Genomic DNA, 25,185 nt, shown 5'->3' on the forward strand with positions numbered 1-25,185 from the left:
TATATATATATATATATATATATATATATATATATAAAGATAATGATTAAATATTATTTATATATTTAAAATTCGTCTCCATGTACACGAATGAACTATTTCGTCTATTTATCATTACTTATATTATTATCCTAATAACTCTTTTTCTTTCTTTCTTATATCTTATATTTTTTTTACATTGATGAATAATAATATTAAATATCTACTTCATATTTAGTTTATCAGCTCATATTCTTACCAACAGCTGCATTAATATTTAACAAATTTTCAGATTATCTTCGTGAAATTTATCGCTATAAACTTCGCTGTTTATGATTAAATTCGCCTTTGTAATTTATATTTGTGAATCATTACTATCGTCGGATTATTAATTATATTTAAAAATTTAGGTGTTTTATCTAAATAGATTGCTTTTCACGTATTTTATATAAATTGTATTATTAATGTTAATACTTTTTATCGTTCAATTATCTTATTATTACATTAATGTTATAATTGAATTTTACAAATACAATATAAAGGGTTTTGACATTTTTTTTTTATAAATACATTAATTTATGAATTTAATACCGATCAATGTTTACAGTGAATAAATTCAATAATTATAGTTGATAAAACAGGTGAAACGAGAATTGAATTAACAAACAATATTTATAAAAAATCTTTAATATTTTGGGATTTTTCATCAGTTACGTACATATTTTTGTATTTATACAATTATTATCTTAAAATATTATCGACTTTAATTATAAAAGAGAGAGAGAAAGAGAGTGAGAAAATAATAATATAATTATAAATAAGAAAGCTATAATTGTATAATAAGAAAACTACAAACGAATTCGCTTTAATTCCTAATTGATGTCGTTGAATATTTACTTTTCTTTTACTCGTTTTTCTATAAATGTAATGATATTTTACTTTATAATTTCATGTTAAAACATTCCCTTAAATTATTATAGCATCGGACGGATTTTTAATTTCTTAACAGTACAATAATACCAGATAATACTATGAAATTAATCTGAGCAAGATATGACGTTTATTCATACATTTTACATGGTTTACACAAATGAAAATGCATAAAATGAAAGGATATTTGTTTAATGAAAATTTAACGTCCTAAGTGCTTATTATTCCGATTTTCAATAAAAGTATATGATTTATTATTTGCTGGTGCAGGTGCGGTAGTCGCCAGTAGACTAAGCGAGATAGAAAATTGGAACGTTCTCCTATTAGAGGCTGGAGGAGACGAAACTGAAATTTCTGATGTGCCGCTTCTCGCGGGATATTTACAATTGAGTAAACTGGATTGGATGTATAAAACCGAACCTCAAGGTGATTCCTGTCTGGGTAAGTGATTTCAGAATAAATTACATATTATTACATTTAAACCTATATTTTTTTTATAGCCAATTCTTATAATCGAAGTGCGCTGTTTTTTTCTTCGCATTTATCACTGTGTTCGAACCTCTTTCCAAATTAACCTCTCTAACGTAATTTAAATTTCCATATTTTTGCCTATCAAACATATTTAATGGCAATGGTCACAAATGGAAATATTACATTATTTGTCGTTTATACAAAATTTTGTTCAAATAAAAATTAAACATTAAAAAATGTCTATAAGCGGAATTCAGACGTACTCAAATATTTGAATCTGCTTAATACTTTATTAAGTCAGTCGTAAGAGTTCCGTACGGATTTATCCTTCGACATCGCTCGCTTCTTAATGTCAATGAAAAAAAGAAAAAGAGAAAAAAGGGGGCGGGAAGAGGGGCGGATTCAAGCTTTTTTTTTTTTTTTTTTTTTTTTATTTTGATTTTTTTATTAGGCTTTTTAATTTATTATTTATAAGTGAAATAAATTTACCGCGAATAGGTTGAATGTAGCGAAGGGTTACGAGCAATTTTCAGCTTTGGTCGTTAATTTTGGGCGAGCAAACATGCGCACAGCATTCCATCATAAAGACATTAGAATCATCGGGGATATTTATCGCGTCGATAATAATCCGGCGAAGTACCGTTCCAAGTACCGCCAAAGAATGCCATTGGCTGAGAATGTGATCAAAGCGTCGTGCCGTGATAATATAACGAGGCAATGAAAATTTTCCGGTCCAGCCATGGAGAACGGCAGGTGCAACTGGCCACGGGGCAAAGTCCTCGGCGGCTCGAGCGTCCTCAACTACATGCTTTACCTGCGCGGTAATAAGCGCGACTACGACGCCTGGGAGGAGGAGGGCAACTACGGCTGGGGATCGGAGGAGGTGCTCCGGTACTTCAAAAAGTCCGAGGACAATCATAATCCCTATCTCACGCGGACGCCCTACCACTCGAAGGGCGGCTACCTCACGGTCCAGGAGGCGCCCTGGCAGACGCCCTTGGCCACGGCCTTCGTCAAGGCCGGGCATCAGATGGGCTACGAGAACCGCGACATAAACGGCGAGTACCAAAGCGGCTTCATGATTGCCCAAGGCACCATCCGACGTGGCAGTCGTTGCTCCACCTCCAAGGCCTTCCTCAGGCCGGCTAGACTTCGGAAGAACCTTCACATTGCTATGAACTCGCATGTGACGAAGGTACGTCAGAGCCGGCGTCTCGTGATTTCATTGTCAATAGGACTTTGAGGTCCAACGGATTAGACGACACGGCTCGTTTATTATTATCCGCTTACATTTCCGCATTCAATTCGCATTTGGTCGTTTGTTCAGTCGATTATTACGGCTGCGGTGATGCTTTTGCGAGAGCTAAGAGTGGGAAGCGACGAGGAAGTGACGAGCGACTCGGTTCAATTAGTGCGAAAAATCGTAAGATTTTCGTCTGATTTTGATTCGCGAATTAGGAGAAACGTTCGTCCTTTAACGTTGAATATAGAATCGATCGAGTGATTAAAGTAATTAAAGCGATACTATTAGAGTACGAATAAGAGCTATTGATAAAGAGTATAAGGGATTTATATTTAATGGTGATGATAGTTACTGGAAAATTCTCTAATTACATTATTCGACGATTTTACTAGACGATTATTGCTCATAAAAATTTAAATCATATATTACTCAAACACTATAAGATAAATATGATCGAAGCTTGCATATCATGTGTTCTATAGAATTATTTTATTGAAATTAATTTATTGAAATATATTAATATATTTCAATTAAGCACCTGTTAATGTGAATTAAACGATCATTAAGTAGCAATAAATTTAATTATCTTTAATATTATTACTCGCTTGTTTTCAATGAATGATAGATTTTTTTTTTTTTTTTTTTTTTTTTTTTTTTTTTTTTTACCGATTAATCTATTTGGCTATCCAAACAATTTTTTTCGCTCATTTTTCCTCGTCGAAACTCACATTAACATATAAGCTTTTTGAAGCTCACCTATGAGTTTTTCCCCTTTAAAGTCCTTTTAAGTAGTGAAAATGTTTATTTAATCAACTAATTCAGCACCCTCATATTTTAGATATTGATCGATCCAGCAAGTAAACGTGCTTACGGAGTTGAATTTATGCGCGACGAAGTAGTCTACCGCATTCGAGCTAAGAAAGAAATTATTTTATCCGCTGGAGCCATCAATTCGCCTCAAATTTTAATGCTTTCGGGCGTTGGACGAAAGGAAGATCTTAACAAATTGGGTACGTCATTTGCATAAATGCTTGCGAAAACTTGAATTATACAAGAGCAACGATTGAAATTTGATATAAAATTGACGTTTTCTTAACACGTAACTATATTCATCATCATCATCATTATCTTCTTTAACTTATTATTATTATTATTATTATTATTATTATAGTTATTTATTCTATTATTATTGCCATTGTTGTTGTTGTTGTTGTTGTTGTTATTGACTTTATCAACGTTAATTAAGTTTTCAATGTAATATAAATAATTGTACAAAAATTGTAATTACTCTATTATTATCAACACAAATTTGAGAGAATTATTATTTAAAATGACCATTAGACACATTAGATGCTGTATCTGTATTTTTTTTTTTTTTTTTTTTTTTTTTTTTTTTTTAATTTTGAACACATTGAAATGAACACATTGGATTACATAACTTACAGCGCGACAATTAATCGTCGATTAATGAATTTTGAACGATTAGGAATCCCGGTAATCCAGAATTTGTACGTCGGTGAGAATCTGCAGGACCACGTAGGCGTGGGCGGTCTAACTTTCATGGTAAATCAACAAGTATCGATGGTCGAGAACCGGCTGCACAACATTAACGCGGTACTGCAATACGCGGTTTTCGGCACCGGACCTCTTACCGTCCTCGGTGGCGTCGAGGGTCTGGCTTTCGTCAACACCAAGTTTGCCAACGCCAGCCAGGACTTCCCCGACATCGAGCTCCACTTCATATCGGGCTCCACGAACTCGGACGGCGGTCGCCAGATCCGTAAGATCCACGGCCTCACCAAGCGATTTTACGACAGTGTCTTCGGCCACATCAATAACAAGGACGTCTGGAGCGTACTTCCGATGCTCCTCAGACCGAAAAGCAAGGGCTACATTAAGCTTCGTAGCAAAAATCCTTTCGACCATCCCCTCATCTACCCCAATTACTTCAAGGATCCGCGCGACATGGCGACCCTCGTCGAGGGCGTGAAGATCGCCATCGCCCTTAGCCGAACGGCCGCGTTTAGGAAGTACGGCAGTGAGATGAATTCCAAACCCTTCCCTGGCTGCACGCACCTACCGCTCTACACTGACCCCTACTGGGAGTGCATGATCAGGCACTACTCGGCCACGGTTTATCATCCCGTTGGCACCTGTAAAATGGGGCCGTATTGGGATCCCGAGGCCGTTGTCGATCCAATGTTGAAAGTTTATGGATTATCGGGCCTACGAGTCATAGACGCATCCATCATACCCAGTCACGTAAGCGGTAACACCAACGCCCCCGTTATAATGATCGGGGAGAAGGGCGCCGACATGATCAAGGAATTCTGGCTGAAGAAGAGAAGTGTCGGATAATGGTATTTGCGATCGGGCATTTCTCGGATTGGGAATGAGAGATTCGTCGTTATCCGTATGCGTGAAGATTGAATCAACTCACACTTTACGTCACGTGAAATTGTCGTTCGCGTGTATATATATGTACACACACACACACACACGCACGCACGTACGCACGCACACACACACACACACACACACACACACACACAAAAAAGCGTGCGCGCTTACATTCGATAATGTACGTATAGTGTCAAAATTTTCAAAAATTATGAAATTACGATTTGTTATCATAATAATTAATCTATTGGCGTCGTAAACGCGACACTCTATTGAAGTGCATATTATTCCTTTCGTAAGCAAGCACCATTTACGAAAAATACCACCCAGTGAAATGCACTCATTAAGCATAAATGTAATCAGTAACTTATCATAATATATGTAAGAAAAATTTACCAGTATTTTCAAGTTTGGAAACTATCTTTAATTATTTTAAAGTAAATTTCCATTGATGTGAATGTAAGTTTCTACGTGATTTTCTTTATGAATCACTTCCATGGCGAGAGTAGGAACGGGCCGTACTATTGACAAATGAAATTTTATGTACAATTATTTAAATATTACAAACGTAATTTAATGTCATGTAATTTCGTAAAAATATTGTAACGCTTATGCTATTTGTATTTTCCATTTATATTTAACCCTTAAAGAGAGACAGACAGACAGAGAGGGAGAGAGGGAGAGAGTGAGAGAGAGAGAGGGGGGGGGGGGGGGGGAGTTTTGCAATTATGATTGAGAAAAAAAAAATGAAAGAAAAAAGAGAAAATTCAAACGAAACCAGTATTTTACCATATTTTTGTTTTTTTGATGTAACGATTGGAATTAGTAAAGATAACAAATACATTTTAAAAAATAGATTAATTATTGTTAATGTAGACATAAACGATAGTGATAAATGCCTCGATACTTTAAAACTTAACTATACAATAAGAAATAATCATTTAACTAGATATAAAGTCTTACTTATAAAATATAATTTTCGATAGTAAATAAGATTTTTGTATTAATTAATATTGTCAAATATGATTAAACAATACGAATTTACTTATACCTGTATAAGTTAGATTGATTGCAAGTTTTTTTCTTAAAATTATGGCCAATGATCGGCCATGGATTAGTTAAAATTTTGTGTAAAGTATCAAGAAATAATATAATTTTTTTTTTTTTTTTTTTTTTTTACCAAAATACTGTTCCATAAATTTTTTAAATTTAATTTAATTTTGCAGTGTTTATAAGATCATAGTAACTACATTGGCCTCTAAAATATCGGCGTAGTATTTAATAGCAAAACTTTTGATCAACACTCGATAATTGTGCATAAAAAATATCTAATTATGATTATTATATGGCAAATGCATTAAATCATACGTTTTATTGTATTATTTAGGATTTAAATTATTTATGGATCGTTATTTGTAAGCTTTGTTCAGCGGATTCTCAGAAATTGACAATTAAAATAAAGGGGAGAGTCATTAATAGTTAAATTATTATGAATATGAAAAATTATATTAACGTTGTAATTATTACAAATTATTTTTAATAATTTTATTATTTAAAATATCAATATTTTAATATAATAGAAAATGTACAATGATTTCTTTTGATAATCAACCATACTATTTCTAATTAAAGTACCTCGATTTAGAGTCTAAAATACATATCACTAAGTTTTTTTTAAAGAATCGCAGTCGTCATACAAAGCCATGTAGTTACATAATTTGGATAATATTATTATATTGAATATTGTAAATAACGATTTTCTTGCTGATAGTGTGAATATGTATTTATAAGCATGTACTTAATCCTAACAAGTTAGAATTTTTGTTTCGCGTTTTTCTCATATTGTAGATAAGAGGTAAAAAAATCTTCTCGAATATTATCCGAGACTCGAAGGAATTTAAAGTAAGCGAAAGCCTTAATCAATTTGAATGAAATTAATGAATAAAGTTTCTTTAAAATTTTTAATTTATAAAAATACATTTGCTACTCAAATTTTGTATCGCTTTTAAAATAATCATTTAATATTAAAGATTAATGTCAACAAATATCATATAAGTTTGCAATTTTTTTGGGAAATTATATATACTGTATATTGTACATTCAAATACTTTTTTTGGGAGAACTGTTGCCATGGCAGCCATGTGATAGAAAATAATATAAAAACGTAACAGCGTGTAATATATTTTTACTTTGTTCTTAGAAAAAGTAAGGTGAGAGTAAATTGTAAATTTGCTAAAAAAGTAAAAGTTAAATCGTAAATTAATACGCGTAGATGGATAATAGATTTGGGCCAAATCAGCGATCTATTTGAGAAATAAAATTATATATTTGCTTAGAACTAGTAAGCACTTTGTAGGCATTAATACAAAGTAATTGACGTTAAGAATTATTGTACCAGGGAAAACTCGTGAAAATAATATTGTACACTTTGCGATTGAAGATTTGAAACAATTATTTTTCATTTGTAAATAAGTACAGTCGAGGTTTATTATTCAACAAATTATTGGGTCTCAATGCCTAATCTCGATGTATACAAAATTTTGTATATTTTCATAAATTACAGAGAATCTAATAATATTCAGCATTTGAAATAATAGTAAAGAAATTAATATAAAATATCAATCTTGATTAAGGAGAATACAATGTAGCTATCGTAGAATATTGTTATGGAAGAATTCATTTGTAAATAAAATTTATTTGTTAATCAATAAAAATTTTGTATTATTTATAAAAGAAACCGTGATATATTATATTTCCTGTTTTCGTGCTTGATAATAATTTTTAAATATCCAAATGCTTACAAGATGTAATTTGATGTGCGTATAAATATCGACTCTTACGCCACACTTTTACCTTTATTAGTTTTCTTTAATGCATTCGTTCAAACGTGGAACTTATACGTTTGTTTGAACTTTTGGCTCATATTAATCGTAGATATTAACCAATAAATAAATAAATAATATTAGTTGACTATTATTTTTTGTCAATTAAACGGTCAGTTTCTATCGATTAAAAATTTGAAATTATACCGTTAAAATCTCAGAAAAAAGAAATTAAATTAAAAAATACTCTTGGATTTATTTTCATTTAGTTTTTTTTTTTTTAATTTTTTTTTCTTCTTATAATTAAAAAGCCTTCTTGGACTTTTGGCATTTTTTTTAAAGTGTTCATCCAGACCAGTAATTCTGCCCCATTTTAAGAAACGCGGTCTTTGAACTCGCATATGCGTTACTTCCTTATTATGTTGTGAAAATAAAACGTACATGAAAACGCAGAAAATAATTGACTTCGCAACAACACGAACACGTGCCTCGGATGCGTCGGACACGTCAACGCCGAATCAGTAATTATTCGGAAGTGCAATGGAGTTCCTCGCGATGTTGGATTTTTAAAGAACTACGTATTTAAGGACATAAGCATAAAATACATAAATAAATAAAAAAATTTATCGAAATTTTGCCCGACGCTGAAATAGCGATAAATAGAGTCGAATAACAGTGAATAGGCAGTCGTAATTATATAGAGCGCGCGAACCATTATTTCAAATTTTCAAATCAGTGCTTTACACTGCTTAGAAAAGTTAGACTGTTAAACGAACGTTGTGCTGTTTGTTTAATAAAAATTTGATTTTACGTTTATACGACGACAGTGTCTACTATTATTCTGTAACTTTAAAACTTCAGTGCTATGTTTATTTAACTTTTCTACAGACTGCGCACGCATCCAAGCATGCAAGCACGTACGCACGGTATGAAAAATGTTGCTCGTAATTGTTGTATTTTACATGGAATTTAATAAATTTCCTTACTGTTTGTGTAAATATTCGATTGCTTTGCAAACTTAAGACGTGCTCGGTTGTGCAATGTAATAGTGTAGGTAATCGATAAAATTCAAGCCAATTTTTGGCCGCGCGACACAGAGGAGCAATAAAAATACATTTAACGCGCAACAATATTGACGAAGCGAGCCGTCACGTATCAATATTTATAATTACATAATTGGACTTTCGACACACTGGGAAATATTTGCCGAGCCGGATGTTAAATTGGCATTTGTCGCTGACCGCTCGAGAGACCCACCACCAGTGCGTAATGACATCGAAAGGGCCGCTGGCCCTCGCCCTGGCCAGGTCAACTTCGCCGTGAAAAACGCAGTGGCCAAGTCCTCGGATGATCTCGAGGTGGACACTGGCGCACTGATTCGGGACTCCATCGGCGACTGGACGCTCGCGAACCATCGTGCGCCGAACCAATGACGCTCATCGGCTCCTACTCGGCGCTGCGTATCGCCCTCTCCTACGGCTCGGAGCTGAGCTTCTTCATCGTCCTGCGGCTCCTTATCATCCTGATGCGCCGGGACATCGTCGACCGGGAGCATCGGGTACGTCCGCGCGCGGGTCCCGAGCTCCTCGCGCGCTATGATTTCGTCGTCGTCGGTGGCGGCTCAGCCGGCTCCGTCGTCGCCTCGCGCCTCTCCGAGAACGCCAACTGGACGGTCCTCCTGCTGGAGGCTGGCGGCGACGAGACCATCCTCTCCGACGTGCCTATTATCTTCCCCACCCTCCAGCTCTCCTCGATGGACTGGCAGTTTAAGACGGAGCCCGCGCCCGGTTATTGCCTCGCGATGAAGGGCCGCCGATGCAACTGGCCCCGGGGTAAAGTCCTCGGTGGCTCGAGCGTCCTAAACGCGATGCTCTACGTGCGCGGCAACAAGCGCGATTACGACGCTTGGAGCGAGATGGGCAACCCCGGATGGGACTACGCGAGCCTGCTCCCCTACTTCACCAAGTCCGAGGACAATAGGATCGAGGAACTCGCCGACTCGCCATACCATGCCCGAGGCGGGCCCCTCAGCATCGAGAGATTCAGGTATCGTCCGCGCAATACTTATCCATACCATCCCAACCCCCCTCGTCCACGCTCCGACGATGAGGCGGAACGATCGAACGTATGACCTGGACAACGGTCTACTTTTCACACCCTATTCTCCCGTAACGAGCGATACAATCGCCGACGTCGACGTCGACGTAAGGAGTACACTCACTTACGGGGACTCGTTTCCTAGGTACCAAAGTCCCATAGCCGAGTACTTTCTGCGAGCTGGTGGCGAGCTTGGCTACGAGGTGGTCGACGTTAATGGCGCGAGGCAGACTGGTTTCACCTATTCCCACGGCACTCTGAGGGACGGTCTCAGGTGCAGCGCGGCCAAGGCCTTCCTCAGACCCTGTTACGAGCGCGAGAATCTTCATATTGCAACCCATAGCTTCGTGGAGGAGGTCCTCGTCGACGGAGAAGCGAAGCTCGCTCACGGCGTTAAGTTCCGTCAGGGTCGGCAGACTTACGTCGTACACGCGAACTGCGAGATCGTGCTGTCGACAGGGTCCATCCAGTCGCCTCAGCTGCTCATGCTTTCCGGCATAGGACCGAGGCAGCACCTCGAGGATCTCGGCATACCGGTCGTGCAAAACTTGCCGGGGGTCGGGCAAAATCTCCAAGATCATGTGGCCATGGGAGGCTTGACGTACCTCATCGATCCGCCTTACCCACCCAACAGTCCTAAGGAGTTCTCGTTCGTGCTGCCGAAGCTCCTTACCTTAAGGGCGATGCTCGAGTTTACGAAGAACACGACGGGACCGCTGTATATGGTCCCGGAGTGCGAGGCCATGGCGTTCGTAAACACCAAGTAGGTTGAATCTCCGAACGATCGCTTAATAATCGTTAAGTGTCAAAGTGAACATCGGTCGCGGACTTTGATTATGGTGTTTTACGACTTAATTATACATTCGTAAATGTAATAGACGCGGCGGTTTTTTTGGGGCCTGGTCATGACATGGATTTTGGGTCGGCAGAGCTCGAGGGAGCGCCCAAGCATTTATTTATGTACGATTAATTTACGCCGACTTTAATTTATTACATAAGCTTCTTTGTTCAATCATTCTCCGACTCCTTACATACAATAATTTCCCGGTAATTACATATAGAATGCATTTTCAATTTACTTCACTTATCATTGTAGTTAAAACTAATGGAGAAAATAAGGATTCGAGCGCAAGACAGATTTTGTATAAAATTGATTGCGAATTCCGTGGATAAATTTACAAAATTTTGCTTTAAAATCAATTGCCAGTCAAAAATGCCATGACAAGTCTATTATTAAATGTTAATATTTCAATGATTTATTTTTAACAAACAACTATTATAATTTGGATGAATAATTATTGTTGAAAAACGAATTATTTAATCTTACCTTAAAGATTAATATTGATTCTACGATGCTTACTTCATACAATATTCCACATGTCCACGTGTCATGAAATGTCACGAATCAATGTGCCTGTGTGTGTGTGTGTGTGTGTGTGTGTGTGTGTGTGTGTGTGTGTGTGTGTGTGTGTGTGTGTGTGTGTGCGTGTGTGTGCGTGCGCGCGCGCGCGTGCGCGTATATAAATATATATATATACACACGGAAAATCCGTGCAAAGTCTAGAGAGAAAGCCACACAGAAAGTGTGTGCGTGTCTTTTAAAGTACGAGAAGGTCATTTCGATCGTTATTTCCGAGACTTCTTCAGCTGCTCTACAAGTGACCCAAGGATTAAAAACGCGTCACTCGCCATTAAAATATAAACATCGTTGTTTATCGTCTTTTATCCGCAGATACAACAATATGACGCTGGAGGAGGACTACCCGGATGTGCAACTATTCTTGGCTTCGGCGTCCGACAACGCGGATGGAGGACTTTTCGGTAAGCGAGGCTGCGGCCTTGACGACAACTTCTTCGCCAACCTCTTCGAAGAGGACCTCTACAAGGACACTTATACGGCGATTCCCCTGCTGCTGAGGCCACGAAGTAAAGGATACGTGAAACTGCGTAACGCCGATCCCACGCAGCCACCTATTATTGTTCCAAATTACTTTGACGATCCCCGCGATCTCGACGTCCTTGTACGTACTTTTTCAACTCTTATTCATACATATGTGTGTGACCAAAATATTTATTTAAAGTTCGAGAAAGAACGTTATCCAATACTCCTCTTTACAACATCGTTTTGCCATTTATTGGCATAACGGATATACATGTTATATCGGCTATTACGAGTTCGAATTTTCCGCAGTATCAAATCGAAATGCTAATGGTATTTATCCATAAAAAATTCTGCATGTCAACGGACAACTTCATTTCCAATTTTGTAAACTACGCGACCGAGTAAAGATAAAAATCATCAACTCGCGATTAAAAGGGCTTTCGATCATTACTATTTAATTCCCTATCAAAGACTATCCATTCGCTGTCGAATTGCAGCGAGTTGCGCTAACCGAGTCATTCGGCAATTTTACTTTATATGCGACTGTGCATGTTTCCGACCACGCCCGCAACGATTTACCTCCCGTTGGTGAATAGGGATGGGGTTAGGGGTTGGGGGAGGGGTGTCTCGAAGCAATAGAAATCGCGTTGCAGCAGCTTCGATCGTCTATCCTCGCCGCTTCTCAATAACTTATCTCTGTCCCGATCGAAGGTCGAAGCGGCAAAGTTCGTGCACCGGATGAGCGAGAGCCCGACCATGAGGTCGATAAACGCTCGGGCTAACGATCACGTCATCGAGGAGTGCGCCCAGCACGAGTTCCGCTCCGACGATTACTTGCGCTGCCAGGCTCGCCACTACACGATGACCATTTACCATCCCACTGGAACTTGCAAAATGGGACCTACCCTCGATCCCATGGCAGTTCGTATTCGCATTCGTCCTCCTTACTCTACGATCTCTCTCTCTCTCTCTCTCTCTCTCTCTCTCTCTCTGTCTGTCTCTGTCTAGTCGCTTTACTACTTTTACTGGACTAACTAATAAGCTGTTTTTTTTTCACAATTTCACGTTTTCGTTGCAAGTTCTAATGAAATGGCAACAACGATCGCACCTACACTTGTCAAATAATTATCGTAATGGCAAATTGTCGAGCTGTATAATTCATCGCAAACTTCTAAATCTGTTAAAATCACAGCTTCCTACAAACATTTCATTATTGTTGTTTGTTTGTTGTTTGTTTGTTTTCTTTTTTTTTTTAATTTTTGTTGTTGCTGTTGTTGTTGTTCAAGCTCTTAACATTTATAAATTGCAGTCCAGTCTAACTTATCCTTTTCTATTGTACAGGTGGTATATGTAAAATGAGCTTATCAATGTATTTCTGTTATTAATATGAGCTAATGATTATTATAATGGAATAATGTAAGATTTAATGTTTGAAATATTTATAGATTACATTTATTTTCACCATGATGTTACGAAACTGAAATTATTTTATACATAAATAACGTTTTGAGTAATAATGTTTAGTGTATAATCTATGCACAAGTACATACGGCAAATTAAATTAAAACTACACTCGACTCTCTCGGAAGCCAATCGAGCACTTAATCAACATTATTAATTTTATTATTTTCAACATCGAATGCGAATAATATTTGAGCCAAATGGTGCTCGTGTATTATTCATAACTTTTAACTCTACGCATGAATTTATCAGTCTTTATTATTAAAATATGCAAATCTATTTTACAGCTTTTATAGCTAGAAAGTTTAAGCCGCGGATTATATAGTTTTATTATTAAGAATTATTTATTCATAAGGATAAATTATAAAATTAATTTACCGAAACGATCTATAACTATTAAACTTTCTTGAAAATTCAAATGTGACTTTTATATTCGAGACGAAACTAAGTTTTCCTCATTTCAACGTGTACAATAAGAATATAACTCGAAAATATCTGTCCTACGTCTCTTTAATTTTCATAATCTATGAAACTGCTGAATTAAATCGTTATATGTTCTATCGAATGTTAAATGAAAAACTTTTATGATATTTACCGTGTGTTTTTCTTCCGCTTTGGTATCAATTTATTGCACAAGTTAACGTAACATTTTTCTTTTCACAAGCTGTGAATAGTAATAAAAATCTCGAGTGAGCTCGACGGTGCGATCTGTCGCAATTTTCTATAAAACTACGAAACAACAATGTGCAACAATTCGGTTAATCCATCTTTCAGGCTAATATTAAGTGCATATTTTGAAGTTATGTAATTTGAAGTTATAGAAATGCGACTCAAATGCTCCTTTTATGAGCAAGCCAACGATTCATACATTTTTATATCTATTTATTTCAATATAAAGTCAAGTAAAATGCTATTTAAACTAACATTTCTCATAATGTCCAATGCATGAAAATTTTTATGATTATTAATAGTATGATTAGACTTACACGATGATGATGACGGGTTTTGTAAAATAAAAATCTCCATATCTCACCTGAAATGTCAAAAATGGTCAATTAACGATACATTCGGCAAGTAGGAGGGGGGAGGGGGGTAATTTTTTTTTCTCTTGTACATAACGAAACATATAATAATTTTTTAATATGAAATTTTGCTTAAAAAAAGAAAAACAAAAAACTAGTCGGTATCAGGTATTTGTAGAGGCATAAATTCTATAAACTAACAATTTAAGTAATTATTAAATAATGTGGGAGGTGAAGCTTCAGTTAAACTGTAATCACTATGCGTACGAAGAGGCTACAAATTACACTCTAGATATGTAAATTAAAGACTTGATAAACATTGCACGAATTAAGAATCGCAAAACGATATTAACCATTCGTTGTCTTTATTCGCATGAGATTCTTACGAATTTACTCCGATTGAAAACTTTCTACACTTATCAAAGCGCCCTACTCAAAAGACTTTAAACATACATTGTCGGTACATTCGTTCACATAATATCACAAGCGCACTCTCTCGGCTGAAGCTTTGAATTCGCGCGCTATAAAATTATTTAGCGCATAGTGATATTAACGATATTCAATTAAATTTGTAAGGCCGACGATCATTATGCAATGGAAATTAGCGAATGGGTAGGGAGGGAGCGAGAACGTTACGTGAATATTAGCAATCGAGTGACGAGAAATGAGAAAGTGCGCGTGCCTTTGATAAGCCACGGAAAGTTTCGAGCCTCACATTCGCATCCCCCAAAAGTCTCGTCTCATCACGGTGCAGCCGCCCTTTTTCTATCGAGCTCCCCCCACCCAGTCACCCACCCCCTAATCACACTGTATTATCGAAGGTCGTGGACTCGCGGCTGCGCGTACGGGGTCTGCGGGGCCTGCGGGTGATCGACGCCTCGATCATGCCGAGCATCGTCACCGGCAACACCAACGCCCCGACGATCATGATCGCGGAGAAGGGCGCCGACATGATCAAGGACGACTGGCAGTCGCTGACGTACCGCCGCCCCCGCTATCCGGGGACCGAAGCTGTTGCTCCGCGACGACTGCGAGCCCAGTCGAGGTTCAAGAATCCTCGAGGAGGACGACGAGGAGACACCAGTTGACAAGCCTCTAAAGTGGGAAGGAAGAGGCCGGTCTTGCAATTAAATAATTCGCTGCTGGTGGGATATAATAATGGTGGGAAGTACTTGAGCTTTGATCGTAACCGCCATGGATTTATTGATTATGGACGTCGCGTTGACTATGGGAGGCGCGATTTTCACTGATTTCGGAAGTTTAGAGTTTCGATTTGATGGATTCGCGAGACTTTTTAACATAGCGTTTGCTATTTATTTACTCGCTTAATGGAAATAGCATTTATATAGCTGGCGGAAGCTGAATTTCGTCGTTCACAATGTAGATGAGAGCATAATCTTGCGAACGCGAGTATCCATCGTTAAATTATTGATGGTAGTCGATAAAATGTGGATAATGTTGTCGAGGCGTTAAGCTTAAGCTTAAGCGATAAATGTATTTTATATATTAGGATTGTAATATTCATAATAGTAATACTTCCTATCAATCGCGACATTTCGTCGATTTAATTAAACGTTTAGTTAAGCCGACACTCTGTCAAATATATTCGCAAACGCGTTACTTTTTCGTAAACGGCGAAGGCTTATTTCGTTAGTTGCATGTATCATTTTCATATTTATTGTAATCTCGACGGTTTTATCAGGAAAGAGGCTAGTATTTTATTATAATGGCACAGCACGCTCTCTTACTTTATTCTGGCGCGTTCGTTATAATTCATACAATTGCAGTTATCGCTGAATTTATTAAAAATTTATCGATAATTTTTACAAAAGGTGTTTGACGATCATTGAATTGTTTATGCTATACTGCCTTTCTTGCTAGTCAAATTTGCTATTCTGCATTAAAAGTAATGTTATCTTACCTTTGTAAAATAAACATTTTACGCTCTCCAATCTGTATACCAATTGTAAAATAATCATTCATTTAGTATTTTGATATTGGAATAATTATTAAGAGCATCATTCCATATTTTCAAATTCTTATTTCTCATCTTCGGCCGTATGTTTTTTATTGGTGAAAGAATATCCGGTTTGATGATAATGAATGATTTTTAATTTATAAATGTTTTTTAAGTCCCACACTTCCGTCATATTTAATGTTTGTTTACGAAATTTGATAAAACTTTTAAATATACACGTTTTTTTTTCTTTTCTTTTCTTTTCTTTTCTCTCTCTCTCTCTCTCTCTCTCTCTCTCTTTATTTTTAATAGTTTATCTTTAAGCTTAATGTGATTCTTCGTTTATTTGCGCATGACTTGTAGATTATAATAAATCGTTGTTATCGTTGGCGTTTTATTATAACGATTGTTTGCAAAAATCACTTGGTTAATGTAATATTAAATATGTTATTTAAATATTCTTCCGACAGTAAACGAAATATCGTTGAGTTTTAACTTTTATCGTGCGATCGAGCGACAAATTGATTATTAATATTGATTATTGATCAAATACTTTTGATTATTTTACTAAAATTACATTTTAAGGAAAATGATATGTTGTATTTGAAATTATATATAATTATTGCTATTATTTATTTAACAGACGCGATACCGAAATTACCTCAAAATATTTCGGTTAAGTAAATCCATCGAAAATAATTAAATAATCTTCGATAATTAAGGCAAAAAAATTTTTTTCTTCTTTTATCGATCTATGTTATTAACAATATGTATGTAAAATAATGTTGTATAAAATGTTATATTTTCAGCCCAATAAGATTATTCGCAAATTCAAGTAAATCTAATTTGATGATGAATTTCAACTCGAATCTTATCCACGTTATTCGATCTTTTTGAATAGTTTAATCGATAATTAAGTGAGGACAATTGCAATCGAATATCAAGCCAACTGTTTCTTAAAAGTTTTCATTATGCGATCATTAAACAAAGCTCTATGCGAATTTTTGAAAACGTTCCAATTCTCATTGTCTATGTAATTTATGGTTATAAAAAATAATTTACAGTTTTATAAAAAGACTATTTCCGTACAGATATATTAAAAAACGTATATAGTTTAAGCATTTGTTAAACTATCTCTGCACGCTGAATTATTCATAAAATATTCAACGTTTGATCCACTGTTTGTGAGTATGTATACGTAAGATATTCGCATATTATATTCAATGAAAGTGGCGAGAGCATTGATTGATTGTACGACATATTTTTTTTCAAAATTCCAAAATGAAATTGCTCAGCCCGAATAATGTACGAACTTAATGTACTATATAATTCGTACATTTACTACTACAATGCCCCAAATACATAATTACAATTACTTACAAATTTCAACTGCTTAATCTACTTTAGGATGATTTTTTCATTTCTCTCATCATGAGAAAGGAATTAAAAATAACCTCGAATACCCGAGAAGAATATGAAGGTAGTGGGGGGGGGGGTAATGCTCTTATCGCGACTTTTTACGAAAGCAGAGCCAGTGAGCTGACGATATATTCTCTTGGCATCTCATCGACTCTGCAGTTGCATCCCAGTTGCTTCCATAAAGTCTTAGTGTGTAATCGGGCTTTCACCAAAAGTGTCTTTCGCTCTTTTTCAAATATTTTTTAACGAGACTTTTTAAGTTACCTTTTATTTAACAGGATGAACAATTGAAGTAAGACAACATTATATTTACTTATACACTTAATTTCATTTTCTTCCTATTTAAAACGTCTATTACCTCATCTTTTCTTATGCCTAAATAATAATTGAATTCATGATATTAGCGAATTTCATTGACTTTGACCAATGGGCTTTCAATTATTTTCACATTTATCTCATCAACTAATATTGTAAATTAAATTAAATCTAAATATAGGACGCAGGCAAATAATCTAACAAAAGTGTCCTCTATATTCGTATTTAAAATTTCTTCTCCACAATTATACTCTTCGCTAGAAATATAGATACACATACTTATGCATATATATATATATATATATATATATATATATATACACACACATTTCGAAGTATGCAAAATATTTAGAAAGCTGGTATTTTAATTTCCGATAATGAAAAGCTATTTACATAAACATTTATATTAATAGTTAGAATTAATGGTTATTTATCGTATAATATTATTTTACATAAAGTATCTGATATTATTAACGATTAATATTGTTAATAGGATAATGTAATTTCTTCAATTCCATATGCATAAGCTTATCCATTTTTAATTAAAATTTTATTAAGAAAAACTTGAAATACGTAAATGGAAAGTAGAAAGAGAAAATGTATATAGAATACATCATTCTATAGTCGCTTATTACTATAAATTAATACTGCTGCTACAGATTACTTTTATTATATCTCCAATTGTTCATTAACTTACAAGATTATAACAGTAAGTGGCTAAATATATGTTGACAATATACTTATAATCATCGTTAAATAGCCAAAAATACTAAAAAATATTATTTTCTCAAGTTTACCGAAGTTCGTCATCATAATAAGAAAAATTAAACTTTTATATAATCTAAATGCATCTATCGCATAATTTATTTATATAGAACTCTCCAATTAGATATTCAAAAAATATTTCAATTACGTATATTTGCATTTGAGTAATATGATATACACAATTCCATTACGTAAATAATTAATGCCTTTTATTCGATTTGCATTTCGAGATTTCGAAGTAGAAATACAATATTATATATGATTTACTTTACATATTGTATAAACAAAATTGGATCATTCTTTCAGATTAGAACAAAATTAATATTCTAACATTAACTGTGATTTATATTAAGTCTTAATATAATTTATTTTACTTTTATGTCTAATTTTTAATTTAATATTCGTTAAAAGAGCAAAGAAATATTAGAAATTATCCGCAACTGTAAGAATATTAAGTCGTAAATTTTATTTTTTAATATTTTCAAAATTAATGGATATTATTGTAATGTGAAAAATCATAAATTAAAAAATTTTTCATCTACTTGAACTAACTTAAACAAATTATTTGATACTTGAATGGAGTAAAAGAAAAAATAAACGAGAAGAAATATCCCGCCCACAAGAGTAAAATTTATTCTCATTAATACAAAGAAGAATTAATTCTACCATGTAAGTAGCTACGATTAAAGAGTCACCTTTAATTTTACAAGATACATTATATAAAATGATTGTAGATTTATTAACTCGTACATGCGGAAGAATTTTTTTAAATTATACCCTCGTCTACCGAAGAACATTATAATAGATTTTATTTGCGCTTAGAAATATGGGGAAATAATTTATGGAGTGAGACCTATCAATGGGCGCGTTGCATTGTATTATGAGAGATCTTCAAAAATATTTTGAATTCTAATTTTGTACAATTTTATATCTCATACAGTTCTATTAAACCGACAATTTTCGTATTAGTTTTGGTATGGGCTATTGATAATATTTACATTTTATAAAATTATATTCATGTAATATTGAAATTATGATTCGTACGAATTTTGCAGAATTACATTATTATATTATGACATTATGGGTTGCCTGCACCCATACACATACGCAAATTTGTCCGAATTAATCTTTCAGGGTTGAAAACTAATCGAGCCAGGTTAAAATTTAAAATAAAAACTGTCAAATTAGCAAGAATTTGATAAATGAATGAAATAATTTAATAAATAATTTCTCTGTTAATTAAGTTTTTTTTTTTAACAATTAATGAATACATTATGAGTTTTCAGTTTGGATCATGGCACTTTTATGTGAAAATAATATTTACTTCCTTATTATTGGATATTGGATATTAACTAATGAATGCTTGAGGGTAAGTGTAATAATCTTTTTCGCTTATATTTATCTAATGTTAAATCACGCAAATTTAGTTATATTTAAATAGCTTTTTAGTATTTAATATCTATTTTTATTAATGGAAAATAAAGTAGTAGGTATTAACAGTTTCAACTTTTTATTTTTTTTTTAAACCTCTGATGAAAGTATTTCTCGCTAGTTACATTATTCTTATGTTGTTTTTCTTATTAAATTAACGACAAGTAGTGCGAAACAGTTATTGATTATTTATAAGAAAATTAGTGGCTTCATTGTCACACACACATATATATATATATATATATACATATATATTTAGTTTCTAGTTTAGTTTTATAAGGTATTTTTATATTAAATTTCAGTTTAGTAAAACGACTGTAAATAATTCCAAATTGAACACTTTTTAGTTATACGCAATGGATTTTATTAATAAAACGCGTATCAATTTGTTAAGACTTGACGATAATTAACATATATTCGATATGTTCAAATAAATTTGTATTAATTATCGTGGATTGTATATTAGCCATACACTAGAGAGAGTTGAATTGATTTAACTTATAAAGCTGTCTCTCTTCTCATTCCTTTGTTCATTACACATCTCAATGAACCAATATCATTGATCTCCAATTTTTTCGTGAAGAGAAGCTAGATGTTGTCTTATGATATATGAACGCACATTGAAACGGCCGGTGGGGGGGGGGAGCCATTTGTCAAACGGATGACGCCGACAAATCTCATAGCTATATTTATTTGATAAATGGCAAGTTAAACAAATCATTTTAAATACATTTGGCTCATGCGATCTGTCATGCGTTATAACAATTTGAAATAAATTATATATAACTTATTCTTACATTTGACAAACTTGGGAGTAAATAATGTAAGTTATCACATAAGATAAAAGTATCGTAAGAATGAGGTTTTTAGTCGAATCAATAAATTCTTTATTTAGAGTATCAATAAGTATAGGCCCATTATTAAATATACAACGAATGCATTATTGTCCGGATTTTTCGCTTATCTAGCATACGTCACAAGTATAATAAAGGGAGGTAGGGGTATCTTAAAAGTAAATTGTATATTAATAGGCATAAAATAAATTTACGATATTAATATTGGACGATTTTAGGTGGATTCGTTCTATGATTATAATTCCAAGATTATGGATAAATTGCAAAATAGGCAATGCTGTCAGTGTAAATTCAACGACACCGTCTATATGAACTCGGCTTGCGGCAGACACAGATCCTTCATGACGATGTTGCAGACGCTTGTGATGTCACAGTGTGATCTGGCTGACCCTTGCCGAAGGGCGGGGACTGACACTCTTCCACCCCGGGACTGGTAACTGTCACAAACACGTAGGCACGGGCGCACTCCCACAGAGCCAGGCAGACAGACAGATACAGAGTCAAACGTTGATAAGAAAATTAATAGTGAAATAACGAAATTAGTAATTTCCTTAATGTTCTGACTGCTTTACATTTCTCTTGCTCGACTCAGATTCCTAGCTCTGTATAAATATTCAAAGATTGGGGTAAAAAGAAAGATTTAAAGTTAATTATTACGATAATATATTTTTTCTTTTTGCAATGATTATCGTGTCTCTTTATTCCTTAATTGGTACGCCTGTAATTTGCTAACTGCTTCAATCAATTATTAATGAACGAAATAATACGAAATTATTATGTTACGTATAACGTATACGAACAATTCATTTAAAGGGAAATATATAAAGTTTAAATAAATTTATTCAAGTGACGATAGTATGGTGTGAAAGAAAAATATTACTTTAAAGATTTTTATTTTTATTTGCACCACATACTAATAAATTTAATAAAAACAACGTATTTAATGTTTTATGCCATACTGCTATTTGTGAAAATGATTATTTCAGTCAAATTAATACAATATAATGAAATATTTCGTCAATCGAATGTGCAAGCAGGGAGCATAGGTATAAATATAATTTTTTAATTTCATGAAAATTATGAGCACTTAAATTTTATAATTTTTTTTTTTTTTTTTTTTTTTTTTTTTTTAAATCAAAATTCGAACAAATTATACGTGCCCTTATTATAATTTTCTATTTTTATAATTTTATTAATATTTTCTCTTTATTTATAGTAAAAATTATTATGTCTATCATTCAAGTTTTATGTATAACGTATAATGTTATTACGTCGAATCAAGGTACTAGAATCTTCTTTCAAAGAAAATTTTCAAGCCACAGTATTAAAAATGATTGAGTATTCAATTCAGTGAGCAAGCATATAATTATTTATGCAGGTTTGACTTTATTATTGTGGGAGCGGGTGTTGCCGGCCCTATAATAGCGAAGAGACTGAGCGACAATCAGCAATGGCAAGTTTTATTGGTCGAAGCTGGACCGGAAGAACCAACGCTAACTTCACTTCCGGGATTATCGTTTAGTGCGATAAATTCCTCTCTTGATTGGAAATATTTGACTGAACCGACCCAACCTTACCCAACCGCTTGCCTCGGTAATTCTTTACAAATTATTATCATTTCGAGTATATTAACTGTGCCATTAATTATTTATGAATTGAACGATTCATTATGATGTAACGAGGAAAAAGCCTCTTCGCGAACTCTTATAGAGATTAATTTTTATCACTTATAAGTCGATCGATTCATTAATTTAATAAAGGGATACTTAAGGTTTCAATAAATGAATGTATTAACATATATTTGTAAACTTACTGATTTACGTTTTGCGTAAATTATCGTGTCGGGCGGGATTGTAGTTTGAGATAAAGATTTAATTTATATATTAGAAAATTATATTTCTTCGGCAAAAGAAATGAATTTACACATTCTGAAGATAAATAATTAATTTTTTTTTTGTTTTTGTTTTTTTTTTGTTTTGTTAATACAAGCACAATAACTTAATAATTCAAATTTTCTTAGATTGGATTTTGGAATTTTAACCGATTTATCTTTCATTCGTTAATTAATCGTTCATTTTTGAAAATTTTAATCTTAAATCTATTTTAAATCTATTATCTTTAATCTATGTAATATTTTTGAGGCTGCGTTAATGAAACGAAAGTTTTCTCTTTCTCAACTTTCACAACAATTTCAATGAAACAGCCTTCAGTTAATGTAGTATATTTTAATATTTTTTTAAGCAGTGAGTGTTACAGTTATTTGCCAGGAATTATATTATACCCCATTAAGAATATATTTAATTTAGATGAAAGGTGAACATTACCAGCTTATATTGTGCTCTAAATTAAAAGCAACTTTTGTTTATAAAAGGTTTTATGCGGGCATTCAAAGTACCGTTTGAACATATTAAAATAAAATATCATATACACTTATCATTTTTTTAATGTAAATATTAATGCAATTCTCAGGTGCTTATAGTTCGTCCGGTAGTTATAATTCGTAAATGCTTATTAAAAAGTCGAATGATATTTGTGTACATGCAGACATTTTAATTATTAACGAGAATTATTTTAATGTTTTGATTTTTATGAAATTGAACAAAATCCTATAAGGTTTTAAATTCACTTAATGCATCGACTTTTCGTGAGCTTACAATGAGTACTCTTATTAAAAAAACATTATGATGCTTACACCTGCATATAATGAAAGCGAAGCAAAAAAAAACAGATCGAACATTTTAATAGATACTAAAGCTAAAATACTCTAATTATTGAAATATATTCTTCTGCATATGAGTTAAAGGAGTTTCAGGAATATTCGTTTAAATAGCTTTTTCAATGCTTTATTTTTAATCATAGCCTTGAGCTGTTTAGTATGCAATGCCTTAATTTGTCTGAATCGGGAATAAGGAAGGAATTAAAATTGCTAAATATTCGAGAAAATGGCAATTTATAATCGTTTGTTAATTTTAAAATACCATTGAATAGGCATTGATGGCTAAAAGATTGGGAACGATAAGCTTTCATCAAGACCTCTGCAAGATCTCTTTATTCATATTCTCTTTATTCATATAACGAACCGTGCAATATTTACAGCAATAAAAATAAGTTTTCAAGCATAAATATATAATGATTGAAAAATCGAGTTGCAAGATGCAAATATTAAAAATGCTATAATTCATTATTTTTTCTACAAATATCCCAATAAATTTCCATTTATCTAGCAACGTTAAACTGCTTATAATAGATAATTATAGCTTTGTCGATAATACAGTCGCAAAGGATATTAAGGAAGACCTATACAGACTTTGTGTAAGCCAGGCAAGTATAATTAATTCGTAAGTATGGTTAATTCGCTTGTGTCTGTTGGTTCCAGAGAACGGCGGTGTACAAACGGGTGGTTAATTCGCTTGTGTCTGTTGGTTCCAGAGAACGGCGGTGTTTGCTCGTGGCCGCGGGGCAAAATGGTCTCGGGCACCGGTGGCATGTACGGTATGATGTACGTTCGGGGACACCCGTCGATTTACGACGAATGGGAGCGGATGGGTAACCCGGGCTGGTCCTACAAGGAGCTCGAAGAGTACTTCGAACGGGCGGAGAATCCAATCAGTCCCGAGTTCGCCAGGAACAAGATGTTCAAGAAGATCAATACGGGCGCTCCGATGACCATAGATTACTTCGGCCATCGGCCGTATTTCGCCGAGGAAATGCTGAATGCCGCGGCCGAGCTCGGCTACAGGATCTCGGGTCTGCGCGACACCTCGCAGACGGGATTTATGGTGGCGCCGATGCTCACTCAGGACGGAATGAGGGGAACCACTTCCAGGTACTGATTTTTTGTCACTTCGAAGCCGTTCGAACGCAGCGGCGCTTGGTTGATCGATATTACTCGTAATTGTTCAGAATGATCCTTAATGCCGAGTTGGATACAGGGATCTCAACATTTATAAAATCATTTCGTTTATAAAAGTCAAGAAGTAAATTAAACGTTGTGCAGCAATAAAATATTGATAATTCTGTAGTAAATATAAGCCTCCTTACAGAATTAAGTACTAATAAATTTTAAGTAATTTAACATTTCCATTAATCCTAATTTTATGATCGATACTTGATTTGCTATAATAAATTTAGTAGATT

At 34.2% G+C, this 25,185-nt stretch overlaps 3 protein-coding genes across 3 annotated transcripts in view; 2 read left to right on the forward strand and 1 right to left on the reverse strand.

Moving 5' to 3' along the window:
- The window catches only part of LOC105365367 (glucose dehydrogenase [FAD, quinone]), a 10,912-nt gene extending 5,825 nt beyond the window's left edge, over positions 1-5,087 (forward strand). The window contains exons 4-7 of the mRNA XM_011503510.1: positions 1,160-1,350; positions 2,118-2,575; positions 3,462-3,633; positions 4,110-5,087. Coding sequence (XP_011501812.1) covers positions 1,160-1,350; positions 2,118-2,575; positions 3,462-3,633; positions 4,110-4,981 — 1,693 coding nt within the window. The 3' untranslated portion in view covers positions 4,982-5,087. The remainder of the gene's footprint in view (positions 1-1,159; positions 1,351-2,117; positions 2,576-3,461; positions 3,634-4,109) is intronic.
- Flo2 (flotillin-2) overlaps positions 1-25,185 on the reverse strand; it is a 185,060-nt gene that overhangs the window by 21,649 nt on the left and 138,226 nt on the right. The gene's annotated exons all lie outside the window — the stretch shown is intronic.
- The window catches only part of LOC105365366 (glucose dehydrogenase [FAD, quinone]), a 7,252-nt gene continuing 3,376 nt past the window's right edge, over positions 21,310-25,185 (forward strand). Inside the window, exons 1-3 of the mRNA XM_011503509.1 lie at positions 21,310-21,481; positions 22,427-22,641; positions 24,478-24,874. Coding sequence (XP_011501811.1) covers positions 21,357-21,481; positions 22,427-22,641; positions 24,478-24,874 — 737 coding nt within the window. The 5' untranslated portion in view covers positions 21,310-21,356. The remainder of the gene's footprint in view (positions 21,482-22,426; positions 22,642-24,477; positions 24,875-25,185) is intronic.

Source organism: Ceratosolen solmsi, unplaced genomic scaffold (genome assembly GCF_000503995.2).
Source record: "Ceratosolen solmsi marchali unplaced genomic scaffold, CerSol_1.0 scaffold33, whole genome shotgun sequence".
NCBI lineage: Eukaryota > Metazoa > Arthropoda > Insecta > Hymenoptera > Agaonidae > Ceratosolen > Ceratosolen solmsi.